Source organism: Haemorhous mexicanus, chromosome 4 (assembly GCF_027477595.1).
Source record: "Haemorhous mexicanus isolate bHaeMex1 chromosome 4, bHaeMex1.pri, whole genome shotgun sequence".
NCBI classification, from domain to species: Eukaryota; Metazoa; Chordata; class Aves; order Passeriformes; family Fringillidae; genus Haemorhous; species Haemorhous mexicanus.
In genome coordinates, this window is record NC_082344.1 from 29,280,595 (window position 1) to 29,301,927 (window position 21,333).

At 35.4% G+C, this 21,333-nt stretch overlaps 1 protein-coding gene across 2 annotated transcripts in view; it reads left to right on the plus strand.

Annotated features, from left to right (window-relative positions):
• The window catches only part of AIMP1 (aminoacyl tRNA synthetase complex interacting multifunctional protein 1), a 31,555-nt gene that overhangs the window by 5,693 nt on the left and 4,529 nt on the right, over positions 1-21,333 (plus strand). For both annotated transcript variants that reach the window (XM_059844227.1, XM_059844228.1), the window contains exons 2-6: positions 10,067-10,200; positions 10,941-11,054; positions 13,290-13,448; positions 15,919-16,130; positions 19,403-19,571. In XM_059844227.1, the coding sequence (XP_059700210.1) occupies positions 10,067-10,200; positions 10,941-11,054; positions 13,290-13,448; positions 15,919-16,130; positions 19,403-19,571 (788 nt within the window). The remainder of the gene's footprint in view (positions 1-10,066; positions 10,201-10,940; positions 11,055-13,289; positions 13,449-15,918; positions 16,131-19,402; positions 19,572-21,333) is intronic.

Below are 21,333 nucleotides of genomic sequence, written 5' to 3' on the forward strand. Positions count from 1 at the left end.
TACTGAAAACTTACCTGCAAATTAGCACTTTTGAAGATGTTAAACCAACAGATGTCAATTGAAAATAATTGTTCAAAAATTATTGGATTTTTAATAGAAGAATTTGGAACACAGCAAAATTCGAATTTACCTAACTTGACTTAAAATTCTTTTGTTTCTGTAGTTTGAATCCATAAATGAAAAATGGCTATTCCCCAAAAGCTGCTTGGAGGATTGTTCTGTCAGAGACTATCAGTCTTAATAGCTGACATCAGCCCTCTCAACATCCAAGATGAGTGCACAGGGAGTTTGTTTGCTTTTGTGAATTTTTATTTCCCGCTGCACAGATCAGCATTAAAAGTGGGGAAATAATTTTCATCCTAGAAGTTTTAAAAGCTGTGAACCTCAAGTGCTTCTCAGTGCATACAACTACAAAGAAGTGGTAGATACTGCTGGAACGTGGTTTTGAAGTGACATGAAACTGCTTCTGGCTGCTGAGGATTAGTTGTCAGCCCACTTTAGATGCAAAAGTTCATTAAGACTTTTCATTCAACAGCTGAATAAATTATTTTCTCTGCACAGGGTTAATTAGTATCATTATAGGTTTTCATTAAAATATCATCCTATTATGTGAGTAAATTCAGCATTGGAAAGTACAATTATTTGTGTTGTGTAGGTTTTTTTTTTGTTTTTTTTTTTTTTGTATAAATAAGGTGCTGCAGCTGCAGGCTTAAAGTTCATCAAGGACTGCTGTTACCCTGAAAATTTTGTTTGATAGCTTTGTTGCTCCCTGTTAAAAGATGTTTGCCATTGTTCTCGTATTGGTTAAAAACAAATGTGCACACAAACATGCACATTTTCAGTTTTTTCTTCAGGTGTTATTTGGACCACAAAGAATGCCTAAAGGTTCTGCCTTAGTAAATACCAGCAGCTGCTAATGTGTCTGAAGTTAGAGGACACTGATTCTTTCAAAATACATCTGCATGAGGTCTGCTCAGTGCTTTTGTGAGTAAACCATGTTTTTTTAACCTGAGCACTTGTTTTAATTGAATGGTTAAATCCTGTTTTCCTTTAGCTGTGCTACAAGATACTCCTTTTACATGTAAAAAAGCTGATATTAATGTAAAAGTAGTAAATTTCAAGGTTCTTTTTTAACACACTTGGACTATGTAAGATAACTAGCAGACATGTTTCAGATATTAAGAGCATTAGGAACTGAAATGTTCCTGTGAACTACCTAACCAATACCATTATTTTGCAGACTATTGCAGACATAAAATACATTGTTTCAAGATATTCTTATTCTCAAACTTCAAGTTTCTAAGGAAAAGATATTTTTAAAGTATCTTCTTAGCAGCTAGGGTTTTTTGACAAGGACTTTTATCCTTATTGCTATGACAGACCCAAAAGATGAATACCAGATTTTGAGGGATATTTTAAAATACATCTCTGTTCTCAACTGAGACTTCTCTTAGGAAGAGTGTAAACAGCTCTTTCTTTTCCTTTTTGTAACTGCTGTACTTGCTCTAAATTAAGGAAGTAGTGTTAATGTTCACTTTTTTTAGGATAAAGTTACAAAAATCAGTTAAATGCCTAAGAAGCTGTTCTACTTGGCATCAACAGGTAGATTTCAGTGCAGTTCTGATTCTTCTCTCTGATTTATGATTAATTTACTCTGTAGTTACAACAGTAATCTAAAGCTTTCACTTTACTTTCCCAGTAAAACCCTAGAGGGTGAACCACAGTACAGATTCCTTGAGTTCCTGTGACATATGCTGACCTTGCAGACTTGTCCAGATGCAGCTGAGTCCTCTTAAATTTCTGAATTTATAGGCATATGTGTGTGTCTGTAATTGTAAAGTTCATCACCTGTCAGGGAAGTTTTATGAGGATACTTTGAGACATGAATAGCAAATACTTTTTATTATATGTATTTTTATTTGTATATGCATGCACATCTATATATAACCACAAAAAACCCCAACAAAATGGAAGAAAAATGAAATAAAGAAAAAAACCTTGTCAGTTTTTAATGTAAGGTTTCTGTTCCAAAGACCTGGATGTATTTTGTGTTTGGAAATCGGTGATTACAGTCAAAGAAAAGAGAACGTGTGTTGTGGGTGTTGCATCTTTTCCACGGTGGGATTTATTGTGGGAATTTCTTGTGCACATGGTGATCATTTACTGAAAGATTTTGATAGTCTTATTAAAATATTAATGCAGTGGGATTTGAAAGATAAACATAGTTGAAAAATACATAAGGCCGTCCAACTGTTTTGTCATATGAGCTGCTACTTAAACTGCAGCCTGCGCTACAAAGCACAGCCAGATGAATCTCTAGGGCACTTGCAGGGACCTGGCAGATGCAGTGGGTGTGGAACCTGGTCAGACTTCAGTCGAGCTGCTCAAAGCAATTGCTTTCCCTGAGCTGTGTTGTGAGCCATCCTTGGCTGCTCAATTACTGGGCACACTGCTCAGGTTCATAAATTAAGGTGTAAATTTTGTTACAGACTGTATCCAAATGCTTGACTGCTGTCTTAACCTGGGCAGAACTCCTTAAGGGTGATCATGTCTTTGCTTTGTCCTTGGAGTGTCTCCTCAGAGGTGGGAAAGAACACAAAGTATATTCAGAATTGGACTGAGGCAAGCATTAGTAGGGATTTCTCCCTGAATAGACATTTAGCACAAGTTTGCATCAGGGATGTGAATAAAGCTGAAAGTACTCTTAACATTTGGAGTGCTGCAGCTGTAGTGTAAGGTATGATGCAGTTAATTAATACAATGTGGCATCTACTGAAGTCTTGAAACAGAAATTGAATGAAAATTATTTTTACTTTTGACAATTGAGTTTCTAATGAGCTCTACCATATCAATCCCAGACATCAATTTTAATGCAAATTAGGCCAGTCAATTTCATTCATTTTATGTTGTAATATATGCCTTACTTCCTCATTCATTGCTTCTCATAGGTTTGATTTTTGCCTGTCTCATTAAAGCTATGACTTGCTTGTAACTTCAGTGCATCATTCCCTTTCAAGGCAGACTTGTCTTCACGTTTAAAAATAGTCATTACTAAGTAACTTCTGTTGTCTCAAAATTGGTACCAGTGGATGGGCCTTTTGTTGTGTGATGTTCCATCATATGTTTAAAAAATCTCTTTCATGCTGCAGTGTTTTTCAATATGAAAAAGTTCAGTTTTCTGTGTTTTTACTATTTACAGCCCTTTAAAATTGGGAGGGGTAGGCTCTTAGGACTACTAAAAGGACCTGTCTGCAGCTGGGATTGAGCCTGATTTATCTGGCAGCCAGAAGGGTTGGACTGTAGTCTCCAGAGCTAGCAAATCATTCCACAGAGCTGACATTCCTACTTGGATGGACTGTGTTAGACATTTTGGTGTTTGAAAATCTGCAAAGCAGTTATTCTGACTTTCTCAGTGCCAAAGATGTGAGTTGAAATAACATACAGCAAAAATGTGCAGCTTTCCCTACTAATTTGGTGCTTGGCAAATTCCTTTCAATACTGACCACACAGAAGCTTATAGACAGGGAATGCATAATAAATTGTATTTAAGAGCTAAATGAAAAAAAACCCCAACAAACCGGGTTGTTTGACTGTTTAAAGCCCCAGTTACAGCAATCACCGTTTGGGAAGAAAGGATGACAAGATCTGATGTCTTTCTGCAATTATGAATCTTTAAAGCTGTGCTGATGTATTTTGTAACATCCTCTTAACATTTTAACTTCATTTTGTTCCTATTAAAAAGACCATTCTTTTTTTATAAATAGCATTTTTCTAATAAAATTTACAAATAATATTTTTTTAGAAAACTACCAGGGTAGTAGTTAAAAATTCATTTCATTTTCTGTAGTACCCAAATTTCTAGTACCTGGCAGGGAATTGCTGGTCTAGTACTGCGAGTCAAAAATCAGGTTCCGTGATGATTCATTTGATAATTTCTAGGTTTCAACTTTTTTTACTGCAATCTGCCAACACTGCTCAAATTTTGAAAAAAAAGAACCCAAAACCAAACCAGTTGTGGAGTTATGGTTTGGTTTTGGGGCTAGGAGTTTTGTTTTGTGGATTTATCTCTTGACTTTAAAAATTTTTTGTGAGTTGTTTTTGTTTCTTTTGGGAGTGATTTTTTTTTTGTATGTTGTCTGGGGGTCTTTTTTTTTTTTGTTTGGCTGGCTTTTGTTTTTTGGTTTTTTTTTTTTTTTAATTTTAATTTTGCTGTTGCTTTTCAAGTGTCTGCCATAGTTCTGCCAAAAATATTTTGATAGGTCTCATTTGCCATATGTGGAGAGGGACCTGGGAGAGCATCTACATTTTGAATACTTACACACATTTGCTTAAGGCTTTGGATTGTACTTCTAGATGTGTGAACTTTGTGCTATTCAGGAAACATACATTCTTCCCTTACGGAGCTAGCAATAAACCTAATTCTGAAAGAGAGTTGAGGTGGTAGTTAAATCTTCACTGATACATGCATACCTCAAGTGTGCTTGAAATGGTGTTTAAGTGTAAGTGCACTATGTCTTTTTTTTTTTGCTCCACTATAACAAGGAAATGATGGGTTTGATAGTAATGCAATGCAGAAGTACCTAATAGTTAAAATTCTGTTTTCTTTCTCAGCATTATATTGGTCGTTATTGATAACTTTGACTATTTGTATATGGATTTAAAGGGCACATTTTTTTGAAACTGTGTACAACTCCATATTTGACTTTTTTTTATTGAGGATTTTTTTTTTTAAATTGAGGAACTTTTTTCATTGAGGAATTATATTTTTCCACACGTAAAACTGTGCAAAACCTACATTTCCAATATGTAAATATGATTGTTTTCTGTCTGTTAAGATCTTTTGGAACTTCATTTCCTGAGAAGGGATATATGGTTATAAAAGCCGTGATTGTGTTTTACAACATGTAACAGGTATAAAGCCAGTGAAATACCTAATTTTTGTGGTAGTGATGAAACTTACTAAATGTACCTGATTTCCAAAGTGTCCTAGCAACAAAACTGTTTAACTGAAAATTTGTAACAAAGTGTTTCAGGCTATTGCTTCCCTAAGAGGAGTGGGGAATTGCTGCTGATTTTCTTTGCATTACTTAGAGTGAAGTGTGAGAGTGATCAAGTCAATACTAAGATTTGATCTCAGAACTAGTTAGTTGTAGTTCTTCTGTGTTTTGGCTTGGATTTTTTTATATAGCTTAAATTTTTGGAGGTTTAAAATGTAAAAACTGTCTTAAGTTTTTCTACCAAAAATGTGAATTATCAAATCAGGTATTCTGAATCTTAGCAAAAGGTGCTGACAGCATGAGGCCTAGAATATTTTATCAGAAGTTAGAAGGAACCTTTAAGAAAGAATTGATTTATAAAGTGTGGATCTCAGTTCTCCAAGATGAGAAAATATGGGATGAGTTACAACAGTTACCTAGTTGCAGTGCTACTTTGGTTCAGCCAAAGAAAACATACTTCTGGTCTGCTTTCTTCTGTTTTGATCTGCTAGCTGTTGCTCCTTACCTTGCAGAATAAAAAGGTGTGATGTGAGATTCTCAAATCTGGTTCACTGTATCCTCACAGTTCATAGAAGTGCAAAGCACAGGAAAACAGAATCTGGCAAGCAGCTGGTACATTCTCTTATGTTTATGGGTTTTTGTAAGATTGTGTGCCAGAAAGGACCGTACTCAGAAAAGATGCTCAGATAGAAGGCTTTGAACGCACTTCTTGTAGAAACAAAGTGATTGTTGGTACTTGGTCTTTTTACAGAGAGTAGCATACTTTGCTGTACAAATTGCCCACAATTCTGCAAAGGAAGAAAAAGAGTTTAATTTGAGATCTCCTTAGGATTTAAGACCAAAAGCTTAGGAAGAGGAATTAACATTAAATATTTTTATATAGTTTAAATTATTGAACTCTAGTTAGCATTGGAGAAATTACCTATGTGGTGTTGATAACTTTTAGAATATACCACTGATTCTGTTTGATTTGAACAGATCATCTCAATTGAACAGCCAGCATGTGTTTTTGCAGGTCTTAGTTGTTTTTTTTTTCTGTCTAGTGAGAAAATAAAATCTTAGATCTTGGTTGGTAGCCACTCATTAACATACCATAAACATTGCCTCACAGAAAATGCCGCCTGGGCCTTTGTGTGGTTGTTACCTGCTCTTTGTTAAAGGTGAATAGAACTAGCTTTGCTCTAGGAATACTTGATTCCTCCATGGCAGGCACAGAGCAAAGAGCAGGGATGGGTGAGAGCAAAGCTCCATGCAGAGGAGAATGCTGTTCAGGTGTGGTGGGCTGTCAAAGTTTACCTTCTTACTGTGAAGGAATTAACCATGTACTGGGGAGAGGAAGAGAGGAGAAGGAGGCACTTGCAGTTAAATCTCCTGCAGCTGTAATCTTTTTGTGTTGATATTAGCAAAGCATTGCAAGAAAAAGCTGAGAGCTTCAAAGTACTGAGATTTTTAAAATTTCCAGCTGGAAAAAGGAATGCTCAGAGCTAATTATTTTAGGCTTTAGCAGTCAGTTGTTCTCCAGTTTCAGGTGTTTCTTTTTATTTTGCTTGTTTGTTTGTGGTTTTGTTTTGGTTTTTTTCTGTTTAATGGTTGCTTTTCCAATAGTGGAAAGTAATTGGTTCCATGTTGGAACTAGGGATAAATTCCAAAACTCATTTTTAGAGTTTTAAGTTTTAAATTTTGTCATTAATTTTATGGGGGTTTTGGCTTTTTCTTGCTTTTAACAATAGACAACATTGAAAAGTAAGGTACAACCAGATTTACATTTTTAGCGTCTTTTGTGTGTTCAGTTTTTGATTTGAATATATTCTAAAGTTGAGGCCAATGTTGATAAAGTATCTGTAAACGTGTTAAAATTTGTGGGTAATTTGTACTTGTATGAGAAGTCTTGATTTGTTATAGAGAGTTTGCCACTTTGGGGACACTTCCACGCTACATGTTTTTGAGCAGCAAAGTAGGATAGTGCCCGTTTTCTCCTGTAAGGGAACTGCAGCTACTTAGAAGATGGCATCAGGCAGTGCTTTCACTTTAAAAAAAGATGGGCAACTCTCTTAATCAGCAGGTAGAATGCTGAGAAATTAAACAGCTCTCATGTGTTGATGTGCTGAAGTGTAAGGAAGCTTGAGTCTTTCATTTCAAGATTGAGTTCCACTGAAGTGGAGCGAGTGGGTTTTGGAGCAGTCCTGCGTGTCTTGCAGGTTACACAGCAGTTCCCAGAGGTCTGAGATAAAACAGTTTCCCTTAGCTAAGCTAGCAGGTAACTTAAGGACTTTTCCAGAATGTCTGAATGGAATTACGCCATACCTGTTTTTCAAAGCAAGGGAAGGGAGCTCATTAGGCACAACTGGATGAAGTGACTTTACTTTCACTTGCTCTTTGGGACATTTTTTCCTAAGCAGGTCAGAATATATCTGCAGTGAGCTGTGATCTGGTTTTTAAGCTATGTTATTTCTGGTTTTCTTTCTAATTTTTAGCTTGTGTATCATCAATAAGTGTTGGTTGTTTTAAGATTTTTTTTTTGTGTTCGGGTGATAGGATAGTAGAGGGCAAAGAAAATTGAGTAAAGGTTAAAAAAGAAAAAAGAAAAAAAGAAAATTGACTTTAACCTTTGATTGTTGCAGTTCTCATGTTTTTAATGTGTTTTGTATTCTATAATAAAGGGTGGATCTTACTTTTTTCCTTCATGTGCCCTTTTTGGATGCAGTTTTATCACTCTGCCGTATGGGTTCCTGTGCTTGTTCCTGCAGTTCATTTCAGCCTGTTGCTTTTTTATATTAGCATCGGAAATACCTATTCCTTTGTGTTATTGTTACAATACTAGCCTTACAGAAATTTATTTGACAAGTGGGAAAATGGTAATCATGTAACTTCATTTCCAGATCTTCAGTTCATTAGCCAACTTGGCTAAAATCTATAAAATGTACCAGTTCTATTCACTTTGAAGTTTTAGTAGCATTTTTGTTGTTGTTGGAAAACTTTCCACTGTTAGTATTGTGTTCCCCTGAGAGAATTTGTAGCTTGCAAGAAATCTTACTGGTATGCAGACTGTAATATCCCAGGCTTTGTATTATGCTGTGTTGTGCCATAATAGTTTTATGTCTGTTTCCATTTGACATCTCAATTAGGAGCTTATTGGAATCACTGGTTTCCTTTTTGAAACTCTCTGTTTTCAGTCTGACCGTGAAAACAAAATTATTTTCTTGTTAGCAGACAATAATTTGAATATAAAAATTAATTTAGTTATCCTGGAGAGATTTTTGTGCTCTTTGCTCCAAGAGAGTTTCTTTCTTTTAAAAGAAAAATCTATTGTGGATGAGTGGAAGGTGTGATGTACATAATACTCTCACATCTTTAAGTGAAACAGTGTGTGTAAAACAGACTTCAATTGTATTGCATTGCAAAGAAGGCAAGATTTTGGTTTTTGCATCACATTTGCAAGATACCCCATGCATCATCTGTCTATTACACCTCTCTCTCTTTTTGTGAATTTTACTTTGGGAACTTTTAAATACACTATTCCAGAATAATTGTAGCTAGTTTTCTGGGTTTTTTACTATTATTTTTTTTAATTTAAATATATTCCGGTGGACATTTGAGTTATTTATAATGTAAGATCAGATCTAAAACGTGTGTCCATTTTTAGAGTGCAGGAGAGGCAGTATGTTAACCCTGGCATGAGTGTGATTGTAGCTGTTCTCCTTTCAGTTATTTCTAATCTTTTTTCTTCAGCGTGACTTTTGTTGCATATCCCAATAGGAAATATTATTTGTATGTTAAAACCAGATTTAGACCATAGTGTTACGATAGTCTTGGAATAAAATAGGAAGTTATCTGCCAATTTGATATGAGAAAAGGCATTTTTGGATTTTGATAAAGTTGAGCAGCCAATACATGTGCCTGGATTGCCATTTTCTTACCAATTCTGTCATTTGTTGGAGTTCATGGACAAATTTACAGGAATTGAATCACCTCACAGGAATTAAATCACCATTGCTTGTAAAGATCTTTTCTCCCCACCTGTAACCAGTTTTCTTGATTTACAGAAGAGGCAGCTGTTAGTACAGATTCTTTTCTCATTTAGATACTGAGTGGGAGGGAAAAAGCACTCTGTAGCAGATATGAGTGATTGTAACTGTTTTTCATCATTCTGTTGCCACTATTTGAGCTCTTGTGTTTAGACACAAATGTTCCTGAGAAGGAAGGTAGGCCAGATTTGGTAGCTTTCAAAAAATAATGGCTGTACACAAGGCATAACAACTTTCTGGAACATTAGTGAAACATTATTAAATGGTGAATACCATAAAAGAAGGTTAGACAGCATTTATTTGTGCTCTTTACTTGTCTTTTGTGTTCCCTACTTCTTTGTTACATCTGTGTGCTGGCCCTTCCATTTCAGCGGATGCAAAATCAAACACTCAAAATTGGTGCTAAAATAACTCTGAAGGTGTAAACATCTAATAAAAGTTGTTTTTATCTGAGATAAGTAAACATACTCATGAATTATGACTATTAAAAGTAAAACAGTAAAGTCTTAATATATGCACAAGCACAATGTATGAAGTATTCAGTATATTCTGAATGATTTTATTGGAAATGTTTGGAAATTTTTGTGGCATGATTCCATTTTCTTTCTCAATAAAATTTGATATATACCTAATTTTTTTTTTTTTTTTGTTAACCCCAGGATACAGTGTTTTCCTGTCCAATCTTTTCCCTTTTATTTCGTTCCACATTTTCCCCCTGCCATCACCCCCCCACCGTGTATTCATACCTTTCTTTCTGAGAGGGTAGATTTTTTTTTTTTTTCCTGTTTCATGAAGGAAGAATACATTTTCTGCTCCTGGGGAGAAAAATAGCTTTTCTTTCAAAACACTTAAAAGCAGCTGTCAAACATCAGATTCTGTTTAACGTTGCTTTTTGTTTGGACTTTGTGTTAGGAGGTAGGAGCCCAGCTTTTCACTTAGCAGATTTTTTTCTTCAGCAACTGATTTGAGAACTGCTTGACGTGGTAAGAGATAATAGTGTTATTGCATTAAGAAGTCATTAATTTTAGGCTGTTCTTTGTCTAGGTTTTTATCCCGTTTTTTGGTAAAGATGGCAGCCAACAATGCAGTGCTGAACAGACTGGAGCAGAAGGGTGCAGAGGCCGATCAAGTTATTGAGTACCTCAAGCAGCAAGTTGCCCTGCTCAAGGAAAAAGCCAGTAAGGATTTGTCTATCTTATGCTAAACCTTTTAACCAGATGGTTAACAGTAAATGCACATAGGAGAAAATGAGAATATTTGGTGTGTCAGCCTTTAAAGCATGTTTCAAGTTCTCCAAGATAAACCTTGCAATCGTAGCCCCACTTGATTGTCATGTGGGTTGTGGGGGTTTTGTTCTGGTTTGGTTTGATGTTTTTTTGAAGCTGCTTATTCTAAAATAGGAGAGGTATGGATGAGAAAGAATTAATACATAAATTATGGAAATCTGATAGGACATGATTCCATTTGAAGGGAGAAGGGTAGTTGGAAAGAGTACGAGACTATGCCTTATCCTGAATTTATTACTGATTTTTCACAACTATGGCATTCTCTCAATAGTGTCATACTTTCAACTTTGATATTTTGTACTCAACTGTATCAGTGAATAAAGGTGCTCTGTACTACAAACATTGTCAAGGTTTTTCTGTGGGTTTCTCAGAGTTTTTTCTTGTGATTCTGTTTAGGGGACTGAGAAGATAGTATATTGAGGGGCAGTTTGATTATATAACTATTGTAAATGTCTATTTCGACAATAAAATAATTTCTAAGTATTTCTGATTATATACTCTCTGAAATTTTTCACTTTTGTGCTATTTGGCTCACCATGTTTCACTTTTCTTTAAAAACAAACCTCTATGTCCAAAGTGATAAATGCTAGTTACTGAAATCTGTTTTTTTTAAAAAAATGTGTCAACTCTAGTCTTGCAAGCATCTCTCCGAGAAGAGAAGAAGCTCCGTGTAGAAAATGCTAAACTGAAGAAAGAAATTGAAGGGCTGAAACAGGAGCTGATTCAGGCTGAAATTCGAAATGGAGGTGGGGAAAAAAAGTGCTATTCTCATACAACATTTATGTAGTTAGCACAAAACTATCTTAATTCTTCCTGATTTTTATTGTTCTGTGTGTGACTCTATGGTATTTCTTATAAATTCTGGATTCTCCCTGATTCCATGCCTATGGCAAGGCATGGAATCAGGGATTCCAACATTTTAATAAGCTGCAGGCCTGACAGATCTGTATACTAAACTTAATCAGACATGGAACTAGTTCTTTGTATTTTTTTGTTCAGTGCCTTGCATAATAGGCCGTGAACCTCACTGATGACAATGACTCTGTGTAATTCTGTAGAAATTGCTACATGTCTAACTCTTCTTGCTACTTTGAATATTTAATCTGGCATGACTGAAAAATCACTATGGAAAGATCAAGCCATGGTGCAAAGTACAGATGGTCAGAGACTTACTAGGAGAGCTGTGGTTATGTAAATTTATAAACAATGTGTTCTGAATTTATGATTCTGTGCTTTAGACCAGCCTTCCATTGGACTTATTCTTTCTTTGCTCTCCTCTATGTAGTTCTATTCAACTTACACCGTCGTTGTATACTTCGTAGTGAAAAACAAAAAAAGAAAAGAGGAAAAAAACCCCAAAACTGAAGTGTTTCAGATACACTGTGTTGTCTTTTAAAATTATTGCCAATAAGTCTTCTTCTGCCCTTAACAGTTATTGCTATTAACCCATGCTATCACAATTCTAAATTGTTTAAGATAGTATCCAGTGTATCTGGATGCTGGCATTTAATTGCACTGCATGTTTAACTGGTGTAAAAAGCACACTCAGTCGTCAAAAAGATTAACATGTTGTGAGTACAGAGAATTCTTTTTCTCCTTTGGACACCAATAAAGCCTTTTCATGTACTAAACCAAACCATTATTTATATTTCTCTGCTGTCCTTTAGACTGCAGCAGTTCTTGACAGGTGTGGGATATTTCACAGAATCTGTTGGGCTTGAGAAGGGTCTCAAGGTATATTGGTCCAAGATGGCAAAGGAAATATTTGGTGTGCATCTTCCTTTAGTTAGCTAGTTCATCTAAGTGGTAGTAGGACTAAATTCAGATCTCTTCTTTTGAAGGAAATAGATGTTTGTTAGATCTGAAAGGACTAAGTAGTTGAGCACAGAAATTAGACGAACGCGGAAGATCTAAAATATCACAACATGTTTTTTCAAAAACCTGAGAAACAAAGACTTTCCCCAACTAGCAAGCAAATGGTTGTTGGTACAACAAATTTGATATTCAAATTATTTTAGAAAGCTGTTTATAAGAATATGATTTGTGCAAATCATATTGTGTTGAAGAGGACAGGCATCAACTAACAAAGTGCAGTTCTTCAGGAAAGTTAGTAAATATCTGAAATGAAAAACAAAATGTATTCAGAATGGAGAATTCTATCATGGTGACACCAGAAGGATGTATCAGTTGTTAATGATAAAACATTGAAAGGATTGAAAGGAACTTCAAAAGATCCTCTTATCTATCCTTGCTTGGGAAAGGGAGCCTTGATGGTACTGCCTAGTGCAATCATGATGCTTACCCTGTACAATTACTGGGTTAAAACCTTGAGGAGAGTCTTGAGGAGCAGAGTGTAGAAGAGAGGTGCTTCTTACACTTCCGTCTGGTGAGATTGATAGTGCAATGTCCAGAATTATGTATCATCAGTTTAAAAAAAGCTGTTGAAGGTAATGTGAAGAATTTAGGGAAAAGAGAAATCAGCAGATCACATTAGGGCTGCAGGTAATTTTGTTTTATTCAGGCTCAGTTTCCTAAGTTAATTGTAAGAGTTGATGGATGATCTGAATGCGCTATAAAAATGCTTTTGTGCATAACTCACTTATGGAATAGTCTCCAGTATGACAAGAGCTAGTAGCCATAAACTGAAACTAAACAAATGGGAAATAGGGAATTGATAGAAGAAATAACTAGATGTTGAAATCAGCTAAAAAAAGAGATCTTATTTGCTTATATATTTTCTTGTATTTAGGACTTTTTCGCATTTAAAAATGTGTAATCAAACACTTTGTTTTAATTGATCATAATAATCATATATAGATTAAGTTTTGAAACATGTTTTGTAATGTGGTTCACAACTCAGCAGTTGTGGTTTAGTATATTAAGCAAAATTTTCAGTTCTCTTTACTTTTTCATCTATGTTGTACATTTAAAAACGTCAGTGTTCAAAGTTCTGCCTCTAACTTTTGTGGTTTTGATTTTAGTAAAGCAGGTTGCAGTTCCTCCTGATACAACCCATTCTACAGCTTCGTTTTCAGAGAATGTTCCACAACCTACAGCAGTTACAGCATCTTCTGGTTCCAAAGATCAAATTAAAGGTGAAGATGAAGAAAAGAAAAAGAAAGAAAAAGTAGAAAAAAAAGGTACTTTTCTTATCGCTGATAGACAGTTGATGTATTTAATTTATGCAAGTGCTTTTGCATGATTTTGAGGAAAAAAAAGCTTTCATATAGCTACAGTAGGAAGAGTCATGTACTAGCTCTTAAATCTTGAAAATACTTGAAGGTAATGAAGGCTGTCAGGTAAGCTACAGATTCTTCATTGTATGGGATACATGCCAAATTCTGTTTCATGTGACTGCACTTCCTCATTTAAAAAACTACCACCAACAAAAAAGAAGGCATGTCTGTTGGACACCTGTACTTCTGTGCAAGTGTATCTTGTAACTTACTATGTTTTGCAGTCATTCTCTTATGCAGATTATTATTCATTTGCTATGATTAGATTTGTACAGGTTTTCAGAATTTGGATATTATGATAGTGCAGGGTCTCCTTTTTTCCTGGGGAGCTGTACAGCTGCTTATAAGCTATTTTTTAATGTATTTCAGCCTTTGACACATTAGTATTCCACAGAGCTATAAATACAAAAGCAGAGGCCACATGTCATAGCAGGCAATTAAATTTTTCCCTCAAGTATTCAGTGGCTACAGAGCAAGTATTCAGTTGGTTAGGAAAAATTAAACTTTCTATATATGATGAGGGGAAGTACAATAGCAGTAGCTTAAATTCAGTCAGACAAACACAGATCACAGAATATTCTGAGTTGAACGGGACCCGCAAGGATCATCGAGTCCACCTCTTAAGGGAATGGCCCATACAAGGGTTGAACCCACAAATTTGGTTTTACTAGTACCATGCTCTGACCAGCTCAGTTCATCTCATGTGGAAAGCAGTGTTAGACTTTTGCCTTATGCTGAAATATAGCACAAACATTAAATAGTAGTCCTGCACAGGCTATTTCTGTGGAGTTCAGCATCTGTTGAAGGTATTGCATTTAACAGTTGAAGTAACCAATTTGTAAAATTTGTTTTTAAGTCTAGAAATTGATGAAATTATGGACTATCTCAAATCCCTTTTTGCTTTCTGTCACCTATGCCATCTCTTTCCTCTCTGGTTATTTTAATATTCTTTGTTCTACTTCTTGAAAACCCAATCTGTATGATTTCTCAGTATATTGATTGTGGACTGACTCTGATACTGGCCAGAGAAGTGCATTTTTCTCCTTAGCCTGTGGCATTGAAATGGATATTTTCTATGTATCTTTATGTATACACACGATGTACACATTTGCTGTGTTCTCTTTTGAGGAAAGACTTCATTTCTCTTGAGGAGGAATGTCATGGAGAACAGTGTGGAATTATACTAAGGATAAACTTAGCAGGTCTTCAAATGATCTTAGATATTATATGTTAGCTATTTTATTTGGGATTTTTATCCAGTTTCTCTTATATTATTGTATATACAACTGATTTTATTAATCAAATTGTCAATTATATTAAAAACCCAAATCACTAGAGCTTTTCATTCATCATAAATGAGCAAATATTTTTGAAGAGCTGTTGCTTATATTAAAAAAATATTGCCTTTTTATTATTGAATGTATCATTTAATTTCATGCCTGTACTAGAACAACGATGAATGAAATCAAATTGCATGTTTTGTCCACTTTACTATTTTTTGCTCCCTTAAGAAGGGAGTTCAGTTTACGTTAATATGTAAGTTATCTTGGATGAAAGAATAAAAGAACATGCTTATTGAAAGTAAGCACATCTTAGACTTTTTTAATCTCCCAGAGATGAGAGCTGTTAAACAAGTCTTGAATGTCTCCTAAACAGCACAGTCTTATCTATAAACTGGATGTGACTTGCTCATCTTGAAAGGAATACTGCATGGTTTATGATTCCATGATTTATATAAGCAGCTGAGTATGGGGAGTGTTGTTTTATACTACACAGTCTGTGTATGTGATGATCATGGGGTAAAGACACCACACCAGGGGAATCTCGTAAGCCTTGAGCATTTTCTTGCACTCTTGTGTTTGGGAAATGCAAAATGTTGGCTAATGTCTTCTTGAAGGGTTGCATTGCAGCTGTGACAGTGCAGCTGCAGTGACTTCACAACTCCTGGTTGTGTACCGTGCTGATAAGCACTCATAACCTGATGGACTGTGATTCCCTAGTTTCCTTTTTCTGGTGAAGCACCATGGCAAGGCTTACTGGTAATTGCTAATTATTTGAATGAGATGATCAGGTAATTGATGTGGCCTTTGTCAGAGTATGTGTGTCACTTACACATGTTAGCTGCACTTAAATTCAGGGTGACTTTGCAAACAGGAGGTGGTAATTGGTTGAGGTAATGACGTAAATTGAAGCGTGTATGACAATTCACCACTGGAAACTGGTAACAGAGGTGCTAACTTTACTCTTCTTTTGTGTTTCGCACAGAATTTATGCTTATTTCTGAGACTGTAGCTCACTTTTCCCTTGCAGTAGTCATATACATTAGTTGTGCTTTTTAAATGTTTATTTCATGGAATAAAATGTTCTCTAATAGGTGAAAAGAAGGAGAAGAAACAGCAGCCAGCTGCTGGAAGTACCGATGCAAAACCTGTAGATGTTTCTCGTCTGGATCTTCGTGTTGGCTGCATTATTACTGCTGAAAAGCATCCAGATGCAGACACTCTGTATGTTGAACAAGTGGATGTTGGTGAAGCAAGCCCAAGGACTGTTGTCAGCGGTTTAGTGAAACATGTTCCTCTGGATAAGGTATTGACAAAATTATTTACTGATAGCTTTTCCTTTCCCAAAGTATCTTAAGGCATTCATCTGTTTATTGGATGTGTTTTTATTCTGCTAAAAGATTTGTACAGTCATGAAAACAAAAATAAAATGCAGATGGAAGTAATACTTCACATTTGCCAGAAACCAGAGAAGTACCCTTACCCCAAATCAGTTTCTGATTGCAGGAACTTCTATCCTGGGATCTTATTCCGATTTCTCTGCCATCAGTGCACACTGAACTCCTAAACTAAACAGATGTTACTCTTCCTTTAGGTTTCCTACTATGTAGTAGAGAAGTCATTGTAACCTTTTGGTATGATCCAAACTTTTGAAACCTTTGCCTTCCAATTCTCTTTTATAACCTGTTGAAATATTTGGCATGAAGTAAAGCACAGAGCATGTAAATTCAACTTAGCTGGCAATGAATACCTTAAACAACAGTGGAATACAAAATGCATACTTTTACTTCCTTGTGCAGAATAGAATCTGTGTCCAGGCTTTTTTTAGTTGATACACGTTAATGTTTGACACAGATGGTTTATGGGTGCCTTTGAACAACCTAAGACTTCAAGATTTAGTTTTCCTTTCACACCTCTTCTAGAGGGTGACAGGAGTTGACTGAAGGTTGCTCCTAAATTCAAATGCAAGCTTGGGGTTAAAAACAGTGTTGTGTAGAGCAACTGCAAAATGTATCATGAAGGAATTGATCTTAGTCTGGAAAAAGCTCTGCTTCCTTAAATATGTTTTCAATCCTTATTTGCACACTGTCCCCATGGTAAGACTGCAAGCATAGGAAACAATTAAAATTGTTAATTTTTTTTTTTTTATGCTACAGAAAGTTACTGAACCAAAAACCCCACCTGAATATAGTAACTATTCTGCACTGATCACCTGGTGGTGTCCACTTTCTGGATTTGCACTGGGCAAAATCTCAACTTGCTTGGTTTTAGCAGTCTGCTTTCAAGAAAGCAAGTAGAAGAAAACATTAAAAGCCAATTCTAAATATACTTACAAACATGAGGTGTACAGAATGAAATGGCAGCAGGAATCTTTTCTTTTTAACCTTCTTTCTGAGTGGAAAAATAATCTGAAGTACTCATTAACAGAGAATTATGGACCATCCTTGCACGTTCTTTGAGAGCGTTTTTGTTTGCGTGTCTGTTTTCGGTTTTGGCAAGTCTCTATTAAGACAGTAAAGTTTTAGGGGCAAGCTTCCATCTTTTTGTGTTTTTTGAAGTGTTCAAAAATGTGAAGGCCTGGCATGTGTCTACTGCCATATATTGAAATAAAAATATATACATCAGATCAAGGACCATAGCCATAAATTTCTTCACAAAAAATTCAGCTGTTTATGATTTTGGTGTTTGATGTGGTAATTTAGCAGTGTTTGAGGCCGTAGTATTTGTATCATCTGATTTTACTTTTGGTTAGGAAACACAGTATGTATCTTCACTAACATTTCAGTATGCAGTGCAAGTTATTTATGGGTGTGAAAACTTCTGGCATGCCCATTTTATATGTGAAATGCTGTGGTTTTGTTCACGTGGTGGTGAAGCCATGTCAGAAATTGCACCCTCTATTGTCATGAGCAGTTGTGTCACAAGTAACAGGGATATGGAAGGATCTTGGCACAAGTTGCACCAAGCCATTGCTGAGCTCTTTTGGCAGCTGGGGACAATTGGGGAAATTTCTGAAATGTCAGAAGGAATTGACAGCTTTTCTGCCACTGCATTTGGCTTTTTGAAGTGGATCTCTGTGTGTTCCTAGCATCAATACCTGTTTCAGCAATTGTTCTTGAAATTCAGGCAGTTCTCCAGTGTCACTTTTTGTCACCTTGTCCTCTTTAATGTAAGAGAACCTCATGTCAGTGATCAGAAGTGAAGAACAGGAATGTAGGGAATGTGTCTTAAACTTAACAAGAAGAGAAAAGGCCACCATCATCCTCCAGAAATGCTATTCTACAGCCATTTGTTGTAAGAGGATACTTTACAGTTACATCTGTTCTGAACAATATACTCTGATTTTTGTAGCAGAAACTTTTCCCTCCTCTTAGATGCCTTGAAATCTTTTCTTTCTAGATCACTGTGATGTCCACCCAATAATTAGCCTTTCATTCATTAATTGTTATTCCGTGCTAGATAATGCTGCAACTTCCATTTTAGTCACTGACATGTTACAACCATTTTTTGTGTTTTGTGCTACTTATTTCCATAGCAATAACTTGAGAAATTTTCAGTCAGTGGACTGGCTTAAAACTGATGCAAGATAACTTTTTCTTATAACTGCTTCATTTTGGCTTTTTATATTTTTGCTTTTTAAGGTGTTGTCCTTGAAAGATATGCAGTGTTTGAAATAATTGACCATATGAGTTTTATTAATTATTAATCATACAGGTTTTGTTCAAAGTTTGTACTGTGATGCACGAAGACCAAAATCTAGAAATATTAAATACTTATATATAATGTGCACTAGTAGCATGGGAATTAGAACATCATTACTTTGTCTCTTAAGAATGTTCAGGGTTTAATTTTTAGTCCGTTTGAAAGTGTAGTTTGTTATAGAGTCGGAAGTGTGGCAGTTTTTCTGAACAAAGAGTATTTTCTCTGGTTTACTATTGTAATTTTTAAAATAAAACAACAAACAGAAACATTTTACAGGTTTGAACTAACAAATTCAGTGTTCAGTATATAGAGCCATTTTCAGTGGCTAAAAAATACTCAAGGCATTTGGGTTAACTGAGATAAAATTTAAGATTCAAGTTAGCTTATTATGTAAAAGACCTCTAAGCTTCCAGGATAGTTTGAAATTTTTAGCTATGGGCATAATTTGTAGACTTGTTATTTTTCATATTATAATCATTAAATTATTATTATCCTTAAATAGAATTAATTAGTTAATAGTGCTATATTGAAAGTGGACTAAAGCCATGGTCTGTAATGAATAAAGGTGGAATGCGAGTGAAATGCCTCGCCTGGCTTTTAGTTTAATAAATTGAATATTTAATATTTCCATGATAAAGATGTCACATTTCAGCATTTAATCCCTTATTCACTGGCCAGCTCTTAGGGGGTTTAAATGTTATGTTACTGCTGTCCAACCATTCAAATTGTGAATCTGTTGCTACGTGCTTCTATTACGCTTCAGTTGTCATGGTAAGATCTCATCGCTGTAATTCTTTGATTGTAATGAAATAATGGGAGTCCCCAAAGCCACGTGCCATTTTAAGTACTCACATCCTTCTGTTTTCCTCCCCCAAGATGCAGAATCGAATGGCAGTGCTACTCTGTAATTTGAAGCCTGCAAAGATGAGAGGAGTAGTATCTCAAGCAATGGTGATGTGTGCCAGCTCCCCAGAAAAAGTGGAAATTCTGGCTCCTCCACCTGGAGCAGTACCAGGGGACAGAATCACTTTTGAAGGTTTTCCTGGTAAGTAGGTATTTGGGAAAATGATAGAAACAAGTAGCCAAAGTAACCTCAGTGTCAAAGCATGTTAAACAGCGGGTTTTTTAAGATCGTTACGTTTTTTGTTGAAATTTTCTGAATTAGTTCTTGTTTTTAACTTTTTTTACTACCATGCTAATATTGTGTAAATAAAGGATTGAAAATGCTTTATAATCTGTCAAAAACTTGTAACTTGATAAAGTTGTATAAAGCTTTAAGTCTCAGTAAGTATTTCAGTTTTGAAATATATGGATAAACATATTTGTACTTGGAAAATTAACAACAAACAAATGTAAAGCATCTTTCACAGTGTCTCAGTAGAAGCGATGAAGTAATAAATTCCTAATTCCAGCTCCTCTCTGTAATGAAAATATCAGAACTTCGGGTAGAATTTTTTTTTGAGGAAGAAGGGATAGAGGGGATAGAAGGGGTTAGAAGTTTCCTGTTTGTGAAAGGAGCCCGTAATATTCAAAACACCGGGGGATTTTTGTTTGTTTATCTGGGAGAAAATGTCTTTTTAGGTTTCCAAAGAAAGACATTGGACATTTCCCACTTAATTAAATTAATGAATCCATCTTTTTTCAGAATATAAATGAGAATTTTACCAAATTAAACTTTGTCAAAAGATTATTTTTCATCCATTTTTTCATTTCTTCCACCTCCATGAAAATGATTAATTTTTAATAGCATATTGAGAACTTACATAAAGCATCATAGGTTTATCATGTCGATTTAAAATGCTGTTTATTAGAGCTGAGTCTGAAAAGAGATACTAGTATAAATAATCTTACATGTCACAGATTATGGGACTGCACCTGCAGCATAAGGAGAGTTTCTTCCCTTTCCATTGTTTGAGTTATTGCTGTATATTTTTACTCATTGTGGTTGTCAATCATACAGGAAGTTGGTGTGAGAACTTGGTGCTGCCCTGTCCCATAAAGGTGAGGACACACAGATGGCTCAGTTGCTGGTGCCACATGGGAGCTGCCTGTAGACTCCTCTCTTACAGTCTATGCCTGGATTTATCCTGCACCCTAGGAATTTAGGAATTTGTGCAGCACAGCCCCAGCCCAGACCTACTCAGGTCAGCTGTTAAGTGGATCACAGAGGTCTTGGTGATCAGTGCTCTTCTGGTCAGGATCACTCCATCACTTAAACTTGAAAGAGCATGCTCCAAATGCCAGTATTTCCCATACTGAGTGAAAGTGTATATGTGTGCATTTATCAATGAAGTATTCATCTTCAGGAGGAATGTATTGTTCAAAAGTTGGCTTTCACATGTGAGAAAATGGTGTAACTTTTATTTTCTGCATAGAGCCATAGGAACCTTTATAAACTATTGCACTTCTGACAATTTCTAGCCATACAGCAGAGTTTTGATTTATGAACCTCTTGGCAAGCTCCATGCTTAAACATATTTGCATGAAATACCTTTCAGAAGTACATGTGTGTATATATATATATATATATATATATATATATATGTCTTTATACTTCTCAAGAGTGAAATTGTGATGCTTAAAAAAAAGATATATTTTGGTTAGAATATGATAAAGGAAGCAATGCTCTATCTAGGTGCTTTATGAAACAGAAAAATAGCTCAGCTTGCTGTGATTTAATGCTCCAATTGAAAATAATTTAAAATAATACTGTTTTAAAAGAAAATCAGGCAGCAATTTTTTTTCAGTTTTAGTTTCCTGTATTAAAAATATACCAAGCTTGCTAGATGAGATTTCAGCTGTACTGA